Source organism: Chenopodium quinoa, unplaced genomic scaffold (assembly GCF_001683475.1).
Source record: "Chenopodium quinoa cultivar QQ74 unplaced genomic scaffold, ASM168347v1, whole genome shotgun sequence".
Lineage (NCBI taxonomy): Eukaryota > Viridiplantae > Streptophyta > Magnoliopsida > Caryophyllales > Amaranthaceae > Chenopodium > Chenopodium quinoa.
The window spans coordinates 2,759,188-2,778,083 of NW_018745080.1; the positions used below are offsets into that span (position 1 = coordinate 2,759,188).

Sequence of the window (18,896 nt, forward strand, 5' to 3'; positions counted from 1 at the left end):
CTTTTTTAGACGAAATTGTTTAGTTTAAGCAAACAAAATGATTATACAGATAGCTCATAGCAAGTACTTTATTTGAGCACAAATTCCACATAAATTAAGCTAATTAAACTTCAAAACAATCCTTATTCACACAAAAATCAGCTAATCTTGACTACCCATTAGTAGATAACAAAACCCCTTCAACTTTCCGAGCAAAAACTGGCACAAAACACAAATTTAAACAAAAATGACATAATTAAATCAAATACAGAAAACCTACATCAAAAATCCCCAAATCGTAAATTAAATTAGGCAATTAGCAAATGAAAAACACACATGAAGCCAAACACATTCAAAATTCTAGCTACTTTGCATATCTATATGCACAAATCGAACCTCACCATCGCTGCTCTCCACCACCACCAACAGTTACAAATCGAAACCCTAGAAATCGAAAAAAATCAAAGATTTGAACTAGTAATTATGCAAAGAAAGGGGAAAGTTTAAAGAAGCTCATACCATGAACACCAAAAAAAATCCTAGAAATCAAACCACACAGTCGTTATCTCTCACGACCACCATGACCATTAGTGAATGAGGAGGGAGAATGAAAGGGGAACGCGAAATGTTGTTGCAGCTGCGGCGAGGAGAAGGTGAAAGGGGAACAGGCTGAAGTTAGAATTTTTTATTTTTTATTTTTATTTTATTTTTTTTTAAAAAAAAAGAAAACTTAGAATTTTTTTTGGGCCCTGGTGAGTCACTTGACCCACCAGGCACAAGCCCAGGTCCGCCACTGAACACAACACACGATAAATGGTTTGCATACCAGCTTACTTAATTTTATAAACCCCAAAAAAGCCAAACAAGAACATAGGCGCCTGGGGCAATGCTTCCCATGTTGTATATTTTATATCCATCACAACATTAAATATAATCTTATAATTAATCAACATAATTAAACCTCTAAATTATACTCAAATCAAAATTAAGCCAAATAAATAAATAAATAAATAAAATAAATAAAAAGCTCCAATAAGAAGCAAAAAACAACACTTGATTACACAGGCTTTGGGTTTGGCCCCTCCTCTTGATTCGGTTCTCGATGTTAACCCCATTTTTCCTGAATTTTACAAACACCCACCAAAAAACTCACACAACACTCTCTCTTTACATTCTCTCTCCTCTCTTTCTCTCTCTTCTTTCTCTCTCTTCATCACCTTCTTCCTTTCCACTAACAATGTCTAACAGCTCTAAACTCTAAAGGGTCTTCTTTATATTTTTTTTCCCCTTTTTTTCTGTATATTTTTATTAATTTTACGGCATGGAAGCGAATCTTAAAGGTGAATTTTTTTTTGGTGTTTTTACGCTTTTTTTTTCATCTTATGTTTTTTTGGGTTAATTTTGATAATCTGGATGTGGTTTTCGTCGCTTTATTATGTTTTTTGACAATGTATGTTAAATTGGTGATGAAATAATTCTGGGTTTGTTGATTTTTGCGCCTTTTTTTGTGGGTGTTTTTTTTTTTTTTTTTTTTGGGGGGGAATGAATGTGTAGTTTGTGTTTTGTGGGGTTTGTTTGCTGTTTATGGTGGTTAAATGCATGTAAATGGTGTTTATGAGTGTTGGTTTTTGGATTATTATAATTGTATGTTTTTTATAATGCAGAATGTTGACAGTTCCAAAAGAAATAAAAATTGATAGCATAAAATGGTGATGTGAGAAGGAAAAGGGTGATGATTTTTTGAGTAGATTATAAAAGGATAATAATGGAAGGGAGAGTGTGTTACTATTGATTTATCATGCTTTGCTGTTTGATTGTTGCTGTATTATGTAGCTTTGTATGGTAATAGAATTTCTTGTCGATTTTCGGGACTGTTGATCTTTAATCATGAATTGGAGCGCGCTTATGCGAGAGGAATGATTCTATGGTGTAAAAGTGCCTCAATTATGCATGTACTTTTAAGAGAAAAGATAGAATATGGTGTAATTGGGTGAGAAAAGCAAAGATGGCTCCCATGATAAAGACAGTTTTGTCCTGTTAAGTTTGAAATTATTTGTAAGTTGTTGGCTAATTTCGTTTGGATGAGCTCTTATTCAGCTAGGTAACGGCCGGGATTTGATGTAGAATGAAGGGAAAAAATTCAAGCTTAACAAAATATGTAGTGAACTGTTTATGAAGTAATAGATTATTATCAGGATGACAGGAGACTTTTTAGTTCTGGCATTTGTCTAGGCATGTAGTTGAAGTTTCTGAAACAAGTTTCTTGGGAAAATTTGCTCTGTCTAAGTTGTACTCGAAAATTTGCAAAGGAGAGTACTCCGTTCTTCATAGGCAGTATTTATGAAGCCGCTATGTCAGTGAATTGGACTTGTATTACACAATGTGCCTTAAAATTCTGCTCAATTTCTGATCATGGTGTCACTCTTTCACCACCCTCCAGGACTCAAAGCCTTTTCCTTAGATTATGTTCCATTTAGGAAACAATTGAAGGTAAACTGGAAGGGCGGTCAGTCAACGATTAGGCTTTCATCAGTCATGTAGTGAATGATTACATACTTCAAATGTCTTATTTGGTCAAATATTAGTGATAATAATATCATTATATAGTATAATTAATATGCTAGCAGTCTAGGACTACACTTTTAGTGTTTTTTCTGGATTTGATCGGTCAAGACTAAAGGTAAATTTTGCAGCTCAAGTGGTACTGTGGTACTAGGTATCCAAAAGTTGTCAATATTCTTAAGATCACATTTGAATCACCTCTTTACTTGCTGGAGAAAAATTAGGAGAATACTGATCTTGTGAAACTAGCTTTGCTGGAAGCATCCATGGCAGATTGGAAGCAATTTATAATTGAACTATGTATGCCCAAATTGGTACTACTAAAACTGCATGAGAATCTGATTGCTACTCCTCGGCTAAGCATACCATGTTTGAAAGTTTAAGAGAGGTTCCTGTTTACTGCCCATCTTAGAGAGGGTTTTGTGGTGGGGGTGGGGGGGGGGGTGCTGAATATGTTGGTCTTGTTGGATTGCTATGTTAAGCATTCACCACTTTACTTTTTCTGAACAGGTTTAGTCCTTGACCCTGCAAAATGTGGCGGTCTTCCTTTGGAAGAAAAGAGGGAGCTAGTTCGTGAAATTGCTCAGTGTTCAGAAGATGCACCAGAGATTCTTAGTTCTTTTAGCCGCAAAGAGCTTTTGGAAATTATCTGTGCTGAAATGGGTAAAGAAAGAAAATACAGTGGGTTTACCAAGCTTAGAATGATACAGCACCTTCTAAATTTAATGTCTAAAAATATGAAGAGGAAAAACACTGATAATGATCTTGATTTATCTCTGGCCAAAAGTCCTAATGGAGCTAAGAAGCAGAGAAATAATGAAAGCCCTGCACAACTACCCACCAACCAGGAATATGTGCAAGGTATAGGTTTAAACAAGAGTGAAGTAAAAACCTTATTATGTGAAAATCTAGCCTGCAGAGCTACTCTTAGTCAAAATGACGGTTTCTGCAAGAGGTGTTCTTGTTGTGTCTGTCATCGTTATGATGATAATAAGGATCCAAGTCTTTGGTTGACCTGTGACTCTGATCCGCCTAATGAGGGTGATTCATGCGGGATGTCTTGTCATATAAAATGTGCGCTAAAGCATGAAAGAAGTGGCATACTGAAGAATTGTAAGCGTGGAAAAGTTGATGGGAGATTCTATTGTGTTTCTTGCGGAAAAATCAATGACCTTATGAGGTAAGAGCCCACTGAAAATTCCACTATACTGTACAGGTTTCAGGTGCTTTTGGATCTTGAAGTTGGAATTACATCAAGATGCAAGATTATGCAAGCATAACATAGGAAAGTAAAGATTAACAAATTTTGTCCTATATGAATTTTATTCATCTACCTTGGTGATCTTATTTAGCGTTTTGCAAACACTTCTTATTATATGGCTTGCATGTGGTGGCAAAATCTTTTCTTTCTCTATTCTATTGATTTGTGAAACATCTAATGTTAAGATATTTATTACTGTAAAAGATCTTTATGTCTTCATGTGTGCAATAGTATGTTGCATGAGTGCTTGAAAGCTGCTCAGCTGAAGCCTCCCTTCATGTTCTTGATTTTGGGCCTTTTGTGAAGAGTTCTCGTTTATTATTAATTTGACCTATATAAGTACTCCCTCTGTTTCGCATTAGTTGCAACAGTAGGCTTGGTTCATAGTTTAAGAAAATTTTAAACTAGGCTTATAGGCTTATAATATGAAGTATTGTTAGTAAGAGATAGAAATAATAAAAAAGAAAAGTAGTGTGGGTGGGGTTGGTAGAAAAGAGAAATTATAAAATATTTGTGAAAGTGGGGTTAGTGGGAGAGAGAAATTATAAAATAATGGTGGGTCATTTCCAAATATAGTAGTGTTGCAATTAATATGAAACGGCCGAAAATGGAAAGTGTTGCAACTAATGTGAAACGGGAGGAGTAATATAATACATTGACCTTTTCTTGTATATGGTATCCATGCATAATTATCTTTTGTATCTCATTGAGAGCTTAGAGAGAGAGAGAGAGAGAGAGAGAGAGAGAGAGAGGTGTCCATATTTACATGAATCAATTGCCCCTCCTACTCCAAAAATGACGTGTTTCTATACTTTAGTATGGAGTATTTTCTACTTCTGTTGATTTATGTTGCTTGCTGTAAGATGTAGTGGCATGCCACATTATGTGAACAGAAGCTACTGGGTGGTAAAATAAATTTTAATTAAGCATTGTGCATTTAGGAATAAGGTAACTAGTACATTCTCAGTATGTACCTGGAGAACATGAAACACTTGCAGCTTTTTTAATTCTGCATCACTTACTGAATGTATATTATGCACACAGCAATGTTACTAGTAATTGATAAAGTTATGTTGTTGATTTTTGTTTGTGTTAAATGTCAATGACATCCAGTACATGGAGAAAGCAGCTGTTGGTTATCAAGGAGGCTAGACGTGTTGATGTACTATGTTTGCGAATCTCCTTGTGTCACAAGATCCTTGATGGAACTGAGCGATATAAGGATCTACATAAGCATGTAGATACTGCTGCAAAGAAACTTAAGAAGGAACTTGGGCCTCTTGATCGTGTATGTGAAAAAATGGGCCGAGGAATAGTTAACAGGCTTGCTTGTGGGGCTGAGGTTCAGAAGCTATGCGCCTCTGCTCTGGATGCTTTTGATGCCTTGTCAAACCAACCATATAAAACCGCTGTGAATCAAAAAAACACTCCGAGTAAGTCCTAAAAGGAAATTTTAAGTTAAATGTTATTTGTATTGTCCCAGATAGAAATATGTTTTAAGAACTTTGTGTTATTTTACAAAGCAATGTTTGTGTAAAACCACTATAACTAAACATATAGTCTCACCCCAAATAAAAGGTGAGCTAAACTTTTCACTCAGAAAACTAGTCACAGCAGTATTTCAAAAAAAAAATTAAAAAAAATTCATGCACGATAGTTATGTCTCAAAGCTCTTTCAATTTAAAAAATATATGTAAAAACTTACAAAGATTTGGCTTCTTTTTTTACTGAAATGATTTGAAGTGCTTAAGATTGAGTGATTCACCGGAACCCTGTAGAGTTGTTTTACTATTACCAAGAGAAAGCACATTGTCAGTTTTCATGTATTCATCCTCTTCATCCTTGACCTTTTTATGTATTTATTTGCTAATCCATCTTGTTTCATACAGCATGTCACATACGCTTTGAAGAATTTTTCCCAACATCAGTAGTCATTGTATTGGACTATGATAATAGACTTCTGGAAGAGTTTTTGGGATGTCGGATATGGCATCGAAAGTCTAACTTGAAGGCTTACCCAGAAAAGCCCTCCTGTATTGTTCTTAGGCCGGAGAAGAAATTCCAGATTTGTGACCTTCAACCATGCACAGAATATGTATGTAGGGTTTCTCTGTTCAGTGGCACAGGTGTTTTTGGGACTTGGGAAGCAAAATGGGTAACTCCTCAATCAATTGGAACGTGTGCTCTAGTTTCCGATGAACATGATGGAATAATCGATGAGACCCCAAGGAATTTTTTCCAAGCCTTTTCTGAATGCAACAATGCCAACAAATCAGCTACAGTTGATCAGACTGCAAAACTTCGATCCCTCACTGACATCAATGCCACTCATATAGTGAACTTAGGATCAATCCCCACCACACCGTCAAAAATAGACACAAGGCTAGATTTAGTTGGCGCTAGTGCCAAGATGCTTGAAGAACTGAATAGAAACTATGAATTCTGTGTTAGAGTGGTCAAGAGTTTGGAACAAGATGGGCACTTGAGCATAGATTTCAGGGTGAAATTTCTCACTTGGTATAGCTTGAAAGCCACGGTGCAGGAGAGAAGAGTTGTCAGCGCATTTGTGGATACTATGTTAGATGACCCGCCATGCTTGGCTGAGCAACTAGTTGATGCCTTCGCTGATATAATTTGCAGTGAAAAATCCACTTCCACAGCATACATTCAGCCTTGAAATTACAATCCTTTTTTCTCTATTCTATTCAACCAGAAAGAAAGAAAGAAAGAAAAAAAAAAAAAAAAAAACACTTATTTTAGGGTCTTATAGGCAGGAAGATTGCTTTGTTAGTGTTTTGCTTTTGTCTAGAATCCAGATTGGCATTGATATTGGTATATGAGCAGAGATTTTAGATTCTGTTTTTCAGCAAAAGGCTTGTTAGCATCAAGTGGATATGATGAATATTCTAAATAGTGTATAGTTTGGAGGAATGCATTATTCCTTTTTTCAGGCTTTTCCACTGTCAATGTATTTGGTGCCCTGTTTTGAACTTTTCTGATGCACTTTATTTTAAATAAGTACATCACCTTTGTCCTATTGTCCATAACAAGTACATTAATGTAATTCTACCCAAAAAGAAAAGAAAAAAACGTAATCATTACAAATATACTACTTTTTTCAATTTATATTGACATAATTCTACAATTTATATTAAAAATTCGACTCATAATAAAATTATATTGACATAATTTTACAATTTATATTAAATAGCTACTCGTATTAAAATGAAAAATCATGTAGACTTGTTGAATTTGTCTCAATGAAAACTTTTAAAATATTAACTTATAAATTTAAATATTTTCAAGCACATTGGAGACCTAACACAAGTCAAGTGAATGGAACTTTCATACATAATTTTAGATTGGTGTAGCAGACTTATCGCCATTGTTGCCAGCACCAGCAAGCACAATGGATTAAGAATTTGAGGAGCAAGTAGCTAACTAGAAGTCTAGAACAGAAACGAACCTACAGTTCTTACCTACTTGAATCAAAGGACTCAAAATTAAGAAAGATGGTAATTGTTAAACAGAGAGGGGAAATGAATTCATTTCTTTCCTTTTGCTTCCTTTTCCCAGCCTCTTATCCGAATAAGGGAACTTGTTACAGCCCATGATCTAGGCAAATGAACAAAAAACGATGGGTATCTTTACCTATGATTTGCATATCTATGGTAGTCACGGTGAAAATAAATAAATTAATTAACGACGAATATGGAGCACTATCATAAAGATGTATCTTAGATCAGTGGAAACTAGGGAACAAAAATAAGTACACATTTTAATCATTCACTCATTTACTCATCAATGAGATCAGAACCATGTTTCAAAAAAAAAATGAGATCAGAACCATCATCGAGAAGTGAATTGCTAAACATCGCCCACAAATCTCCACATAAAGCCCACAAACCTATATTGAATTTACCTTATTGCCCTGGACCTAAAAAAAAATCTAACCCATACCCACACTTTAATCACCCAAAAATACGGCAATGTCGAGGCGGCAAGGCAAGGATTTGGCGACGACAGCGGCGGAGGGGAGGACGGCTCACGGTGGCAAGGTTTTTTTTAAAAAAAAAAATTAAAAAAAAAACAGAAGTGGTGGGGCGCCTGGCCAGGACGCCCAGCCCCTGTTGGTGGCGTCTGCTCCGGCCGCCAGAACCAGGGGGCTGGCGTCTGACCTGGACGCCTAGCCACGGTTGTGGCGTTTTCTAGAGGCGCCACCGTCGTGGCTGGGCGTTCAGGTCAGAAGCCAGCCCCCTAGTTCCGGCGGCCGGAGCAGACGCCACCACCAGGGGCAGGGCGTCTTGGCCAAGCGCCCCACCACGTCCGATTTTTTTTTTTTTTTGTCTAATATATTTTTTTTTTGGAAAATCAGAATTCTTTTGTTAATGTTTAATATTTTTGTTTTATGTGTTAATTTGTTTAATGTGTTAATTAATTTTATTTGTTAATGTTTTTATTTCTAATATATATATATATATATATATATATATATATATATATATATATATATAAATCAGAATTTTTTGCCATATTATTTTTAAATACATATAATTATATAAAGATTAAATTAATACATTTAACACAAAATTAACATTTAACAAAAATTAACATAAGTAATTTCTAAAAAATTTATTTGTAAATTTCATTTCTATATATAATTTACAAATACAAAATTAAATATAATTTTATTAACACATATTTAAAACTAAACATAATTTTATTAACACATAATTTTTTTTTGAATTACACATATTTAATTTCAAATTTATCAAAGTTAAAAAACCACAAAAAAAAATATATATATAAATAAAATTAAATTTTTTTTACAAAAAGTAGGGGTTGCTTTTAGCCAGGAAGCCGTCACCATGGCGGTGGCTTCTGGCTAGGACGCCGCCACCATGGCGGTGGCGTCTGGCCAGTGGTGGCTTCTAGCCAGGACACCGCAACCATGGCGGTGGCGCCTGGTCAGGACGCCATAGCCATGGTGGCGGCTTCCTGGCTAGAAGCCACCCATACTTTTTGTAATTTTTTCCCGCTTTTTCGACGACGATGACAACTCTCTAGTGTCCCTCGGCGATTCACTCCAGCTCCACATTTATCGTGAGAGAGAATTACGATTTCGGTAAAAATTAAAAAAAGGGCAAAAGAGTCAAAGTAAAAAAAATAATTGTGGGCTTTATGTAGAGATTTGTGGGCGATGTTTAACAAATCCCGATTGAGAATTACCATTGCCAGTATTCTTCCAAAAACTTTGAATGGTTAATACATTAGATTTTCGTACATTGCTAATGCTAATTGTTATTAAAAAAAAATTCCATAAGCTACTGAAAACTACAGTATTTATCAAATCCTATCCAGTAGGAGGAGCCAAACTCAACCTCCAAAGAGACCCCTGTAATTTTATTTTATTTTTATTTATTTTTTTGGCTGCTTCGTCAACAGTTCATTAAAAGATTCAGCTATCTGAGTTGGATGCGTCAAGAGTATCTGAAACCTGAGCTTTTGCACTTGGAGTTTTAGAAATGTAGGAGTTTTCTGAAGATACCCTCGGTTATTTGCAAAACTTTTTAACATCATTCCCATTCTGTCCTTGCAAAATAACAGGCGTTAAGTCTTCCCAAGGATCCTCCGCCATGGACTTGTTGTAGAAAGACCGTGCTCAACTATAATCACAGTTTCTTCCCCTTTCTCTTCCACCAGAATATCCTGGACTAGGGCTCATCCTGCTGCCATCCCACCAACCCCTCCCTCTTCCTACGCTAGGGCTAGGACCACCTCCAAGTCCTGGTCCAGCGGCAGGAGGCCTGGGAGGCTGGGACTAATGTTGGACCAGTGACCCCCTTCCTTGCGGAGGAGATCTGAAGTTAGGCCTACCTGCACATTCAATATTCATAACCAACAATGAATAATAAAGATTAATGGAACAATCACAAGTTTATTCTTAATTTTTCGCATTCAATTATTTGGTTTAATGTAGTATTTCTTCTGTTTTAATTTAATTGCACATCTTTCATATGTAATTGCACCACATTCCTTTTTTGGATATTTTAAGATATTTTACACTCAATTCTAACCTCTTAAAAAGACTAGTGATCATATTATGAAATGGATGGAATTAGTTTATGGAAAATAACAATGAAGTACCAAAGCTACCACATCCCCCTGTAATTGAAAAAGCAGCATTATAATATACTGGCTGATTCTTCTTCAACATCTTCATTAAAAGATTCAGCTAAGTAGTCGGCAAGGCTCCCACTCTTCTTCGAGTTGGATGCGTCAAAAGGATTTGAAACCCGAGGTTTTTTTGCACTAGGAGGTTTTTGAAATGTAGGAGTTTTCTGAAAATACCCTCGGTTGTTTGTGAAACTTTTAACATCATTCTCTTTCTCCCCTTGCCAAATAACAGGTGTTAAGGATGCCCAAGGGTCCTCCACCATGGACTTGTTGTAGAAAGACCGTGCTTGACCATAATAATAGCTTCTTCCCCTTCCTCTTCCACCAGAATATCCTGGACTAGGGCTCATCCTACTGCCATCCCACCAACCCCTCCCTCTTCCTACATTAGGGCTAGGACCGCCTCCACGTCCAGGACCCGGGCTGGTAGGCCTGGGACTATTGCTGGACCAGTGACCTCTTCCTTGTGGAGGAGATCTGAAGTTAGGGCTACCTGCACATTCAATATTCAAAGCCAACAATGAGAAAAAATCATTCCTGTGAACAATTACAAGCAACCTTACACTTCATTAATGACCACAAAATACCTTGATACGGAGGATAAGGGCTACCACCACATGTACCAGGAGGACCAGGACTAGGATTATTATTAAACCAGTGACCCCTGCCAGGTGCAGCACCGAAGTTTGGACTACCTGCACATTCAATCTAGCTATAAGGGAACTTGGAAATTCTAAAACTATCCACTGAATAAAGTCAAATCTTTCAAACAACATCCAAAACTGTATTCTAGACTTTAAGGGGGTACCTTGATGCATAAGGTATGGGCTCCTAATTCCCATTGGACTTGAAGTTGGACCGGGCCAGCCGGGGTTATAATAAGGATCTCCACCTTGATACAAACCCTGATGAGCTGCAACATTATGTTGGAATTGAGGGGCACCAGGATGGGGCATTTGAGGATTCCTTGGTCCTGCCAATTCCATGTAAAAATACAATAAATCATTTTCATGCAAAATTCAACTATTCAGCAGAAAGTTAGCTTAATAGCTTAAGAACCAGCAGCAAAATAACAATTGACGGGATTAAATGTCTCAACGGAGATTGTTAGAAGTTCACATGCATAAAACTTTTACCAAAATGTTATGTATAATAGTACAATATTGAGAAATGCTAATTATAGTATTGTACTCCGTAAAATTTTCCCTATACAAAGGCAAGTTCACAATTGTGAACGCAAGTAGTGAAAATCAGAATTTTACTTGTTAAACCAATGAGTTTCAAGTCTTCCAACTACCCATCTAACTCCCATTATCCAACATTGATCGCACCTATGTCTAAAGTATCATTTTAAGAGTAAGTTTCAAGTATTTTATTCATTAGACTAATCTAAATCCCGAGCTTAATTACATTGCCCTTGGCAAAAGTGTTGTAATTTTGTGGATACTATGTTAGATGACCCGCCATGCTTGGCTGAGCAACTAGTTGATGCCTTCGCTAATATAATTTGCAGCGAAAAATCCACTTCCACAGCATACATTCAGCCTTGAAATTACAATCCTTTTTTCTGTATTCTATTCAACTAGAAAGAAAGAACGAAAGAAAGAAAAAAAAAAAAAAAACCTTATTTTAGGGTCTTATAGGCAGGAAGATTGCTTTGTTAGTGTTTTGCTTTTGTCTAGAATCTAGATTGGCATTGATATTGGTATATGAGCAGAGATTTTAGATTCTGTTTTTCAGCAAAAGGCTTGTTAGCATCAAGTGGGTATGATGAATACTCTAAATAGTGTGTAGTTTGGAGGAATGCATTATTCCTTTTTTCAGGCTTTTCCACTGTCAATGTATTAGGTGCCCTGTTTTGAACTTTTCTGATGCACTTTATTTTAAATAAGTACATCACCTTTGTCCTATTGTCCATAACAAGTACATTAATGTAATTCTACCCAAAAAGAAAAGAAAAAAACATAAGCATTACAAATATACTACTTTTTTACAATTTATATTGACATAATTCTACAATTTATATTAAAAATTCGACTCATAATAAAATTATGTTGACATAATTTTACAATTTATATTAAATAGCTACTCGTATTAAAATAAAATAGCATGTAAACTTGTTGAATTTGTCTCAATGTAAACTTTTAAAATTTTAACTTATAAATTTAAATATTTTCAAGCACATTGGAGACCTAACACAAGTCAAGTGAATGGAACTTCCATACATAGAGCGATACTGAAAGTTGCGACAGTTGGTGGCTGTTTGTATCGGTGACAATTTGAGATTGGTGTAGCAGACTTATCGCCATTGTTGCCAGCACCAGCTTACATTGGCTAAAGCAAGCACAATGGATTAAGAATTTGGGGAGCAAGTAGCTAACTAGAAGTCTAGAACAGTAACGAACCTACAGTTCTTACCTACTTGAATCAAAGGACTCAAAATTAAGAAAGATAGTAATTGTTAAACAGAGAGGGGAAATGAATTCATCTCTTTCCTTTTGCTTCCTTTTCCCAGCCTCTTATCCGAATTAGAGAACTTGTTATAGCCCATGATCTAGGCAAATGAACCAAAAACGATGGGTATCTTTACCTATGATTTGCACTATCATAAAGATGCATCTTTAGATCAGTGGAAACTAGGGAACAATAAGTACACATTTTAATCATTCACTCATTTACTCATCAATGAGATCAGAACCATGTTTCAAAAAAAAAAAAAGAAAAATGAGATCAGAACCATCATTGAGAATTAACATTGCCAGTATTCTTCCAAAAACTTTGAATGGTTAATGCATTAGATTTTCGTACATTGCTAATGCTAATTGTTATAAAAATAAAAATAAAAATAAAAGAAAAAAGAGAACATTCCATAAGCTACTGAAAATTACTACAGTATTTATCAAATCCTATCCAGTAGGAGGAGCCAAACTCAACCTCCAAGAGACACCTGTGATTTTATTTTATTTTTATTTTTATTTTTTTTTGGCTGCTTCGTCAACAGTTCATTAAAAGATTCAGCTATCTGAGTTGGATGCGTCAAGCCTGAGCTTTTGCATTTGGAGTTTCAGAAATGTAGGAGTTTTCTGAAGATACCCTCGGTTATTTGCAAAACTTTTAACATCATTCCCATTCTGTCCTTGCAAAATAACAGGCGTCAAGGCTTCCCAAGGATCCTCCACCATGGACTTGTTGTAGAAAGACCGTGCTCGACTACAATCACAGTTTCTTCCCCTTTCTCTTCCACCAGAATATCCTGGACTAGGGCTCATCCTGCTGCCATCCCACCAACCCCTCCCTCTTCCAAGTCCTGGTCCAGCGGCAGGAGGCCTGGGAGGCTGGGACTATTGTTGGACCAGTGACCCCCTTCCTTGCGGAGGAGATCTGAAGTTAGGTCTACCTGCACATTCAATATTCATAACCAACAATGAATAATAAAGATTAATGGAACAATCACAAGTTTATTCTTAATTTTTCACATTCAATTATTTGGTTTAATGTAGTATTTCTTCTGTTTTAATTTAATTGCACATCTTTCATATGTAATTGCACCACATTCCTTTTTTGGATATTTTAAGATATTTTACACTCAATTCTAACCTCTTAAAAAGACTAGTGATCATATTGTGAAATGGATGGAATTAGTTTATGGAAAATAACAATGAAGTACCAAAGCTACCACATCCCCCTGTAATTGAAAAAGCAGCATTATAATATACTGGCTGATTCTTCTTCAACATCTTCATTAAAAGATTCAGCTAAGTAGTCGGCAAGGCTCCCACTCTTCTTCGAGTTGGATGCGTCAAAAGGATTTGAAACCCGAGGTTTTTTTGCACTAGGAGGTTTTTGAAATGTAGGAGTTTTCTGAAAATACCCTCGGTTGTTTGTGAAACTTTTAACATCATTCTCTTTCTCCCCTTGCCAAATAACAGGCGTTAAGGATGCCCAAGGGTCCTCCACCATGGACTTGTTGTAGAAAGACCGTGCTTGACCATTATCATAGCTTCTTCCCCTTCCTCTTCCACCAGAATATCCTGGACTAGGGCTCATCCTAATGCCATCCCACCGACCCCTCCCTCTTCCTACGTTAGGGCTAGGACCGCCTCCACGTCCAGGACCCGGGCTGGGAGGCCTGGGACTATTGCTGGACCAGTGACCTCTTCCTTGTGGAGGAGATCTGATGTTAGGGCTACCTGCACATTCAATATTCATAGCCAACAATGAGAAAAAATCATTCCTGGGAACAATTACAAGCAACCTTACACTTCATCAATGACCACAAAGTACCTTGATACAGAGGATAAGGGCTACCTCCACATGTACCAGGAGGACCAGGACTAGGATTATTATTAAACCAGTGACCCCTGCCAGGTGCAGCACCGAAGTTTGGACTACCTGCACATTCAATCTAGCTATAAGGGAACTTGAAAATTCTAAAACTATCCACTGCATAAAGTCAAATCTTTCAAACAACATCCAAAACTGTATTCTAGACTTTAAGGGGGTACCTTGGTGCATAAGGTATGGGCTCCTAATTCCTATTGGACTTGAAGTTGGACCAGGCCAGCCGGGGTTATAATTAGGATCTCCACCTTGATAAATACCCTGATGAGCTGCAACATTATGTTGGAATTGAGGGGCACCAGGATGGGGCATTTGAGGATTCCTTGGTCCTGTCAATTCCATGTAAAAATACAATAAATCATTTTCATGCAAAAGTCAACAATTCAGCAGAAAGTTAGCTTAATAGCTTAAGAACCAGCAGCAAAATAACAATTTGACGGGATTAAATGTCTCAACAGAGACAAGTAAAGGCAACATTTTGACGGGGATTAGCAAGTGCATGGTCGATGCAAAAGAAACCAACTATATACGAAGTACTTCCTAAGGATTTCGATAACCGTAGTACAACATTTCAGAAAGAACATCCTTTTTTATACAGCTAACTACCCCATGATAAGCATCCTTGATAAGCTACACCCAACATACCAATAACCTATTTCTGCCTTCACTTAAATCAAAAAGGCAGAAAACCATCACTTTGCTTGTAACTTAGGAGGATTATTCGAAGAAAGCAAATACAGACCACCACAGTTTCTAAATTAACAAGTCAATCTCAAAGTAATTCAGGCCTAAGAATATACAACAGTGGGCAAATTAAACAACATTCAACCTTTAAATCACACATTCGCAATGCATCACTATTAAGGAAGGACCCTAATTCAAGATGAATGTGAAAAATAATCGATTAATAATGGAGCTGTACCTGACGATACAGCAATTTCTTAAACCATCACAGTGATTTAGCAATAGATTGTCATCCCTTCTTTTTGCAAGAAGAGACAGTATTGAATTATTACATCAATACAAAAAATAGCAACCCAAAATAGTAACTAGTAAGATAAAATTATAACCCATAATTCATACTCACCAAAATCCCCAATTCATCAACAACATCATAATATCATCAACATTAAAAAACAGCAAACTTGCTAGCATATATACACCAATTTTATATAAAACCCATAATAATACTTAATCAAGTACAATTTCTAACCTTTCCCACATCCCTAATCCCCAATTTCATCAAAACCCAAGTAACCCATTTTAAAAAACTAAAAATTTAATCAAAAAAGATAAAAATTAGACCTTGAGGAGAGGGTGAAACATGGGGTCTAGGAGTGAAAGGCCGCCGTTTATCGGTGGAGTAAGCGGCCATTGGATCGGTATAATAATCAAATCGAGGCGGCGGAGTTACAGCAGCAGCTGCAGCGGCGTCGGAATCTTCATTATTGAGCAATGGTGCTGGTAAAATTGAATTTAGGGTTTGTTGAGGGAAAGATGATGGAACAGCATCAGTTGTTGCTTCTAATCGCATTGCTCTTAATCTCTCTCTTCTCTTCTCTGATTCCTCCATTCTAGAGGGCGATGATGAAATTTTTTGGGAAGTTTTAGGGATTTAGGGAGAAAATTTGGGGGGTTTTTTGAGTTTGGGTTGGTATAGAAGTTTAATTGATTGAGAAATTGAGGGTTTACGGGATCAATTAGGGATGGGGGAGGGAAATAGATTTACAATTTTTTTTTAATTTTTTTTTTAACAATAGAATTTACTATTCATTTAAATTTTTTTACAATATATTTTACAATTTCTTCACAAAAAAATTATCCGTATATAAATAGTGTAAGTACTCTGTAATACAAGTACAGTATATAATAAGATTTTCTCAAAAAAAAATAGAAGTATATAATAAGGGGGGAAATGAAATATTTGACAATAAAAATACTTACTTTCTCCGTTCCTTAATAGATGACATGTTTCTTTTATCATGTTTGTCAACGCACAATTTTCACGAGTTATATCTCTTATTATTAACATTGTAAAATTATAAAAAGTGGATATTAATAAAATATACATTAAGACGATTCAAACAAGATCCCACATGATTATGTTTTATCGTAGCTACAAATCACAAAAGCTAGTTAAAGTGTTGTTTGTGAATAGTGCAAAAGTCAAACTGTGTCATCTAAAAAGGAACGGAGGAAGTATATGTTGAGAAAAATACAAATTGTTTGAAGTTCACATGCATATAATTTATACCGGTTAATGTTATGAATCATAGTACAATATTGAGAAATGCTAATTATAATATTGTACTCCGTAAAACCTTACCTATACAAAGGCAAGTTCACAATTGTGAACGTAAGTAGTGAAAACCAAAATTTTACTTGTTAAACCAATGAGTTTCAAGTCTTCTAACTACCAGTCATAACTCCCATTATCCAACATTGATCGCACCTATGTCTAAAGTATCATTTTAAAAGTAAGTTACAAGTATTTTATTTATTAGTCCAATCTAAATCCCGAGCTTGGATTAGATTGCCCTTGGCAAAAGTCTGACCTAAGTACCTAACCCATTGTTAATTAGATATGATAAAACTAATTATTACTCCGTAGTCAAATTAAACTCTACTAAAAATCACATGATCAAAATTTAACCCGAATCAATGTTAGATCCCCTTGAATTAAATCAATCCAACCCCAAAATAATCCCAAACGACTTTTCACCCCAAACACAACCACATCAAAAAGAGAAAATAACTCGTTCCAAATCCAATCTAAACAACCCGATAGCTCCCTTACAAGTATTTGACCTAACCCCGCATATGCGTTGACCTTCTAGTACATCGATCTAACCAACCATGAACCATCCAATCCCCCACCATCCCTCCAGTCAACATTTTCCAACCCATAAAGCAAACCAAATTTGACTCACCATTTAACAAAATTCCCAATTCCTCTTTCCTTCCCCAAAAAACTCCAATCAAATACCCAATTTCATCATCAATTCCAAATCTCAAACAAAACAAATAAAAGAAACCCCAAAAAAACACAATCTCAAATCTCAAATCGTCAACAATGTCAATGTGGTGGGATATCTCTCTTCAAGCCCTAATCTTCTTGGTAAGCATCCTCACATACCTTTACACCAACAACATCCCCCAAAAACTCATCACACAATACCACTCCTACCGCAACCGTCACAAACACCAAGCTCGCCGTCACTTCGTCAAAGCCGCCGATCACCTCTCCAAATCCAAATACTCCGCCGCCGTTTCCGAATCCGACGCCGCCGTCCTCCTCGACCCCACCGACGCCGCCAATCACATCATCAAAGCACTCGCGCTCGAACTCCAAGGGTTCAAGACCTCCTCGCTTGACGCGCTCAACGTCGCGCTGTCCCCCCTCGCGGTTGCGTCGCTTGATAAGGAGGAGAAGGCGGATGCGATGGTGAAGCGAGCTGGGTTGAGGATGGAGGTGAGTCGACTCAGTCGGGTTGATGAGGGTGGTGTTGATGAGGAGGTTTGGAGGATGGTGGAGAGAGAGTTGAGGGAAGCGGTGGAGTTGAAGAGAGAGAGCGGGAGAGCGTGGTGTTTGTTGGCGGAGTGTTGTGAGGGGTTGGGGAAACGAGAGGAGGCGGTTGTGGCGTTTGAAGAGGCGGTTCGAGTTTCGCCTGACTCGGTTGTGGCTCGGAATGGGTTGGATCGGTTAAAATTAGTTACCGAGTAAATGAAACGTGTCAACTAATATGAAAAGGGGAGTAATTAGTTGAAGTATGATAGATATAAAGTAGAGTAATACGGAGTAATTTATTTATTAATTTTTTTAGGTTGGAAATCTTGTATTAGTTGAGCATTTTGTTTTTTAATTTATTTGTATTGGTGTAATAGTGTAATTTAATGGGTTTTGAGCACATGAAAATGCTTAAAATGTTTATGTAAGATGTAATTGAGGAATATAGAATTGGAAGTAAAAAAAAAATGTAATTTTCTTTTTATAGCTAACCATATAATAAAGGGCCACTTGCTAATTAATTTGGAGTAATTAAAATGGGTGTTATTGTATTACTACTTTTATCAGGTCAATAATTATCCCAACGAGCTGAATTTCAATAGAGGAATATAGAATTGGAAGTAAAATGCAATAGAAATTCTTAAGATGGGTGTTTTTTAATTTATTTGTATGGGTGTAATAGTGTAATTTAATGGGTTTTGAGCACATGAAAATGCTTAAAATGTTTATGGAAGATGTAATTGTGGAATATAGAATTGGAAGTAAAAAAAAAATGTAATTATCTTTTTATAGCTAACCATATAATAAATGGCCACTTGCTAATTAATTTGGAGTATTTAAGATGGGTGTTATTGTATTACTACTTTTATCAGGTCAATAATTATCCCAACGAGCTGAATTTCAATGGAGGAATATAGAATTGGAAGTAAAATGCAATAGAAATTCTCAATGGTATTTATCAGTTTTTTTTTTTCCTCAATAGTAAACACTAAAATATCAAATTATCTTTCGTAATTTATAATTTATAAAACTAATTCAGTGGTAACATTAGTTAAGCATTTTAAAAAA

The 18,896-nt window shown here is 36.2% G+C and overlaps 3 protein-coding genes across 4 annotated transcripts; 1 reads left to right on the forward strand and 2 right to left on the reverse strand.

Moving 5' to 3' along the window:
- The first annotated feature begins 675 nt into the window (after positions 1–675).
- Positions 676–6,911, forward strand: LOC110709799 (VIN3-like protein 2). Its single transcript, XM_021888047.1, has 4 exons — positions 676–1,319; positions 3,052–3,721; positions 4,916–5,235; positions 5,692–6,911. The coding sequence occupies exons 1-4, from the start codon at positions 1,301–1,303 to the stop codon at positions 6,477–6,479; spliced, it is 1,797 nt and encodes a 598-aa protein (XP_021743739.1). The 5' UTR covers positions 676–1,300; the 3' UTR covers positions 6,480–6,911.
- A 2,094-nt stretch (positions 6,912–9,005) lies between these two features.
- Positions 9,006–10,980, reverse strand: LOC110709800 (translation initiation factor IF-2-like). Its single transcript, XM_021888048.1, has 4 exons — positions 10,788–10,980; positions 10,567–10,674; positions 9,950–10,472; positions 9,006–9,679 (listed from the first exon to the last, which is right to left on the reverse strand). The coding sequence occupies exons 1-3, from the start codon at positions 10,963–10,965 to the stop codon at positions 9,988–9,990; spliced, it is 771 nt and encodes a 256-aa protein (XP_021743740.1). The 5' UTR covers positions 10,966–10,980; the 3' UTR covers positions 9,006–9,679; positions 9,950–9,987.
- Positions 10,981–12,704: 1,724 nt separating this feature from the next.
- Positions 12,705–16,227, reverse strand: LOC110709801 (translation initiation factor IF-2-like). 2 transcript variants are annotated; one of them, XR_002509034.1, is made up of 5 exons: positions 15,626–16,227; positions 14,485–14,649; positions 14,264–14,371; positions 13,577–14,169; positions 12,705–13,376 (listed from the first exon to the last, which is right to left on the reverse strand). XR_002509034.1 is itself a non-coding variant. In XM_021888050.1 (5 exons), the coding sequence occupies exons 1-4, from the start codon at positions 15,891–15,893 to the stop codon at positions 13,685–13,687; spliced, it is 1,026 nt and encodes a 341-aa protein (XP_021743742.1). In that variant the 5' UTR covers positions 15,894–16,226; the 3' UTR covers positions 12,705–13,376; positions 13,647–13,684. The 2 variants fall into 2 exon arrangements, 1 of the variants encoding a protein (XP_021743742.1); XM_021888050.1 differs by having other exon boundaries at positions 13,647–14,169; positions 15,626–16,226.
- Positions 16,228–18,896: the final 2,669 nt, after the last annotated feature.

Bases quoted from the DNA above. Each gene is read 5' to 3' on its own strand.
- LOC110709801 (XM_021888050.1), bottom strand. From the start codon at position 15,893: ATGGAGGAATCAGAGAAGAGAAGAGAGAGATTAAGAGCAATGCGATTA. The intron at 14,650-15,625 runs GTCTAATTTTTA...TGGAATTGACAG, and splicing joins TGTTTCACCCTCTCCTCAAG to GACCAAGGAATCCTCAAATG. The intron at 14,372-14,484 runs GTACCCCCTTAA...TTGAATGTGCAG, and splicing joins CCCATACCTTATGCACCAAG to GTAGTCCAAACTTCGGTGCT.
- LOC110709799 (XM_021888047.1), top strand. The intron at 3,722-4,915 runs GTAAGAGCCCAC...AATGACATCCAG, and splicing joins AAAATCAATGACCTTATGAG to TACATGGAGAAAGCAGCTGT. The intron at 5,236-5,691 runs GTAAGTCCTAAA...TGTTTCATACAG, and splicing joins GAATCAAAAAAACACTCCGA to CATGTCACATACGCTTTGAA.
- LOC110709800 (XM_021888048.1), bottom strand. From the start codon at position 10,965: ATGGAATTGGCAGGACCAAGGAATCCTCAAATGCCCCATCCTGGTGCC. The intron at 10,675-10,787 runs GTACCCCCTTAA...TTGAATGTGCAG, and splicing joins CCCATACCTTATGCATCAAG to GTAGTCCAAACTTCGGTGCT. The intron at 10,473-10,566 runs GTATTTTGTGGT...TTGAATGTGCAG, and splicing joins CCCTTATCCTCCGTATCAAG to GTAGCCCTAACTTCAGATCT.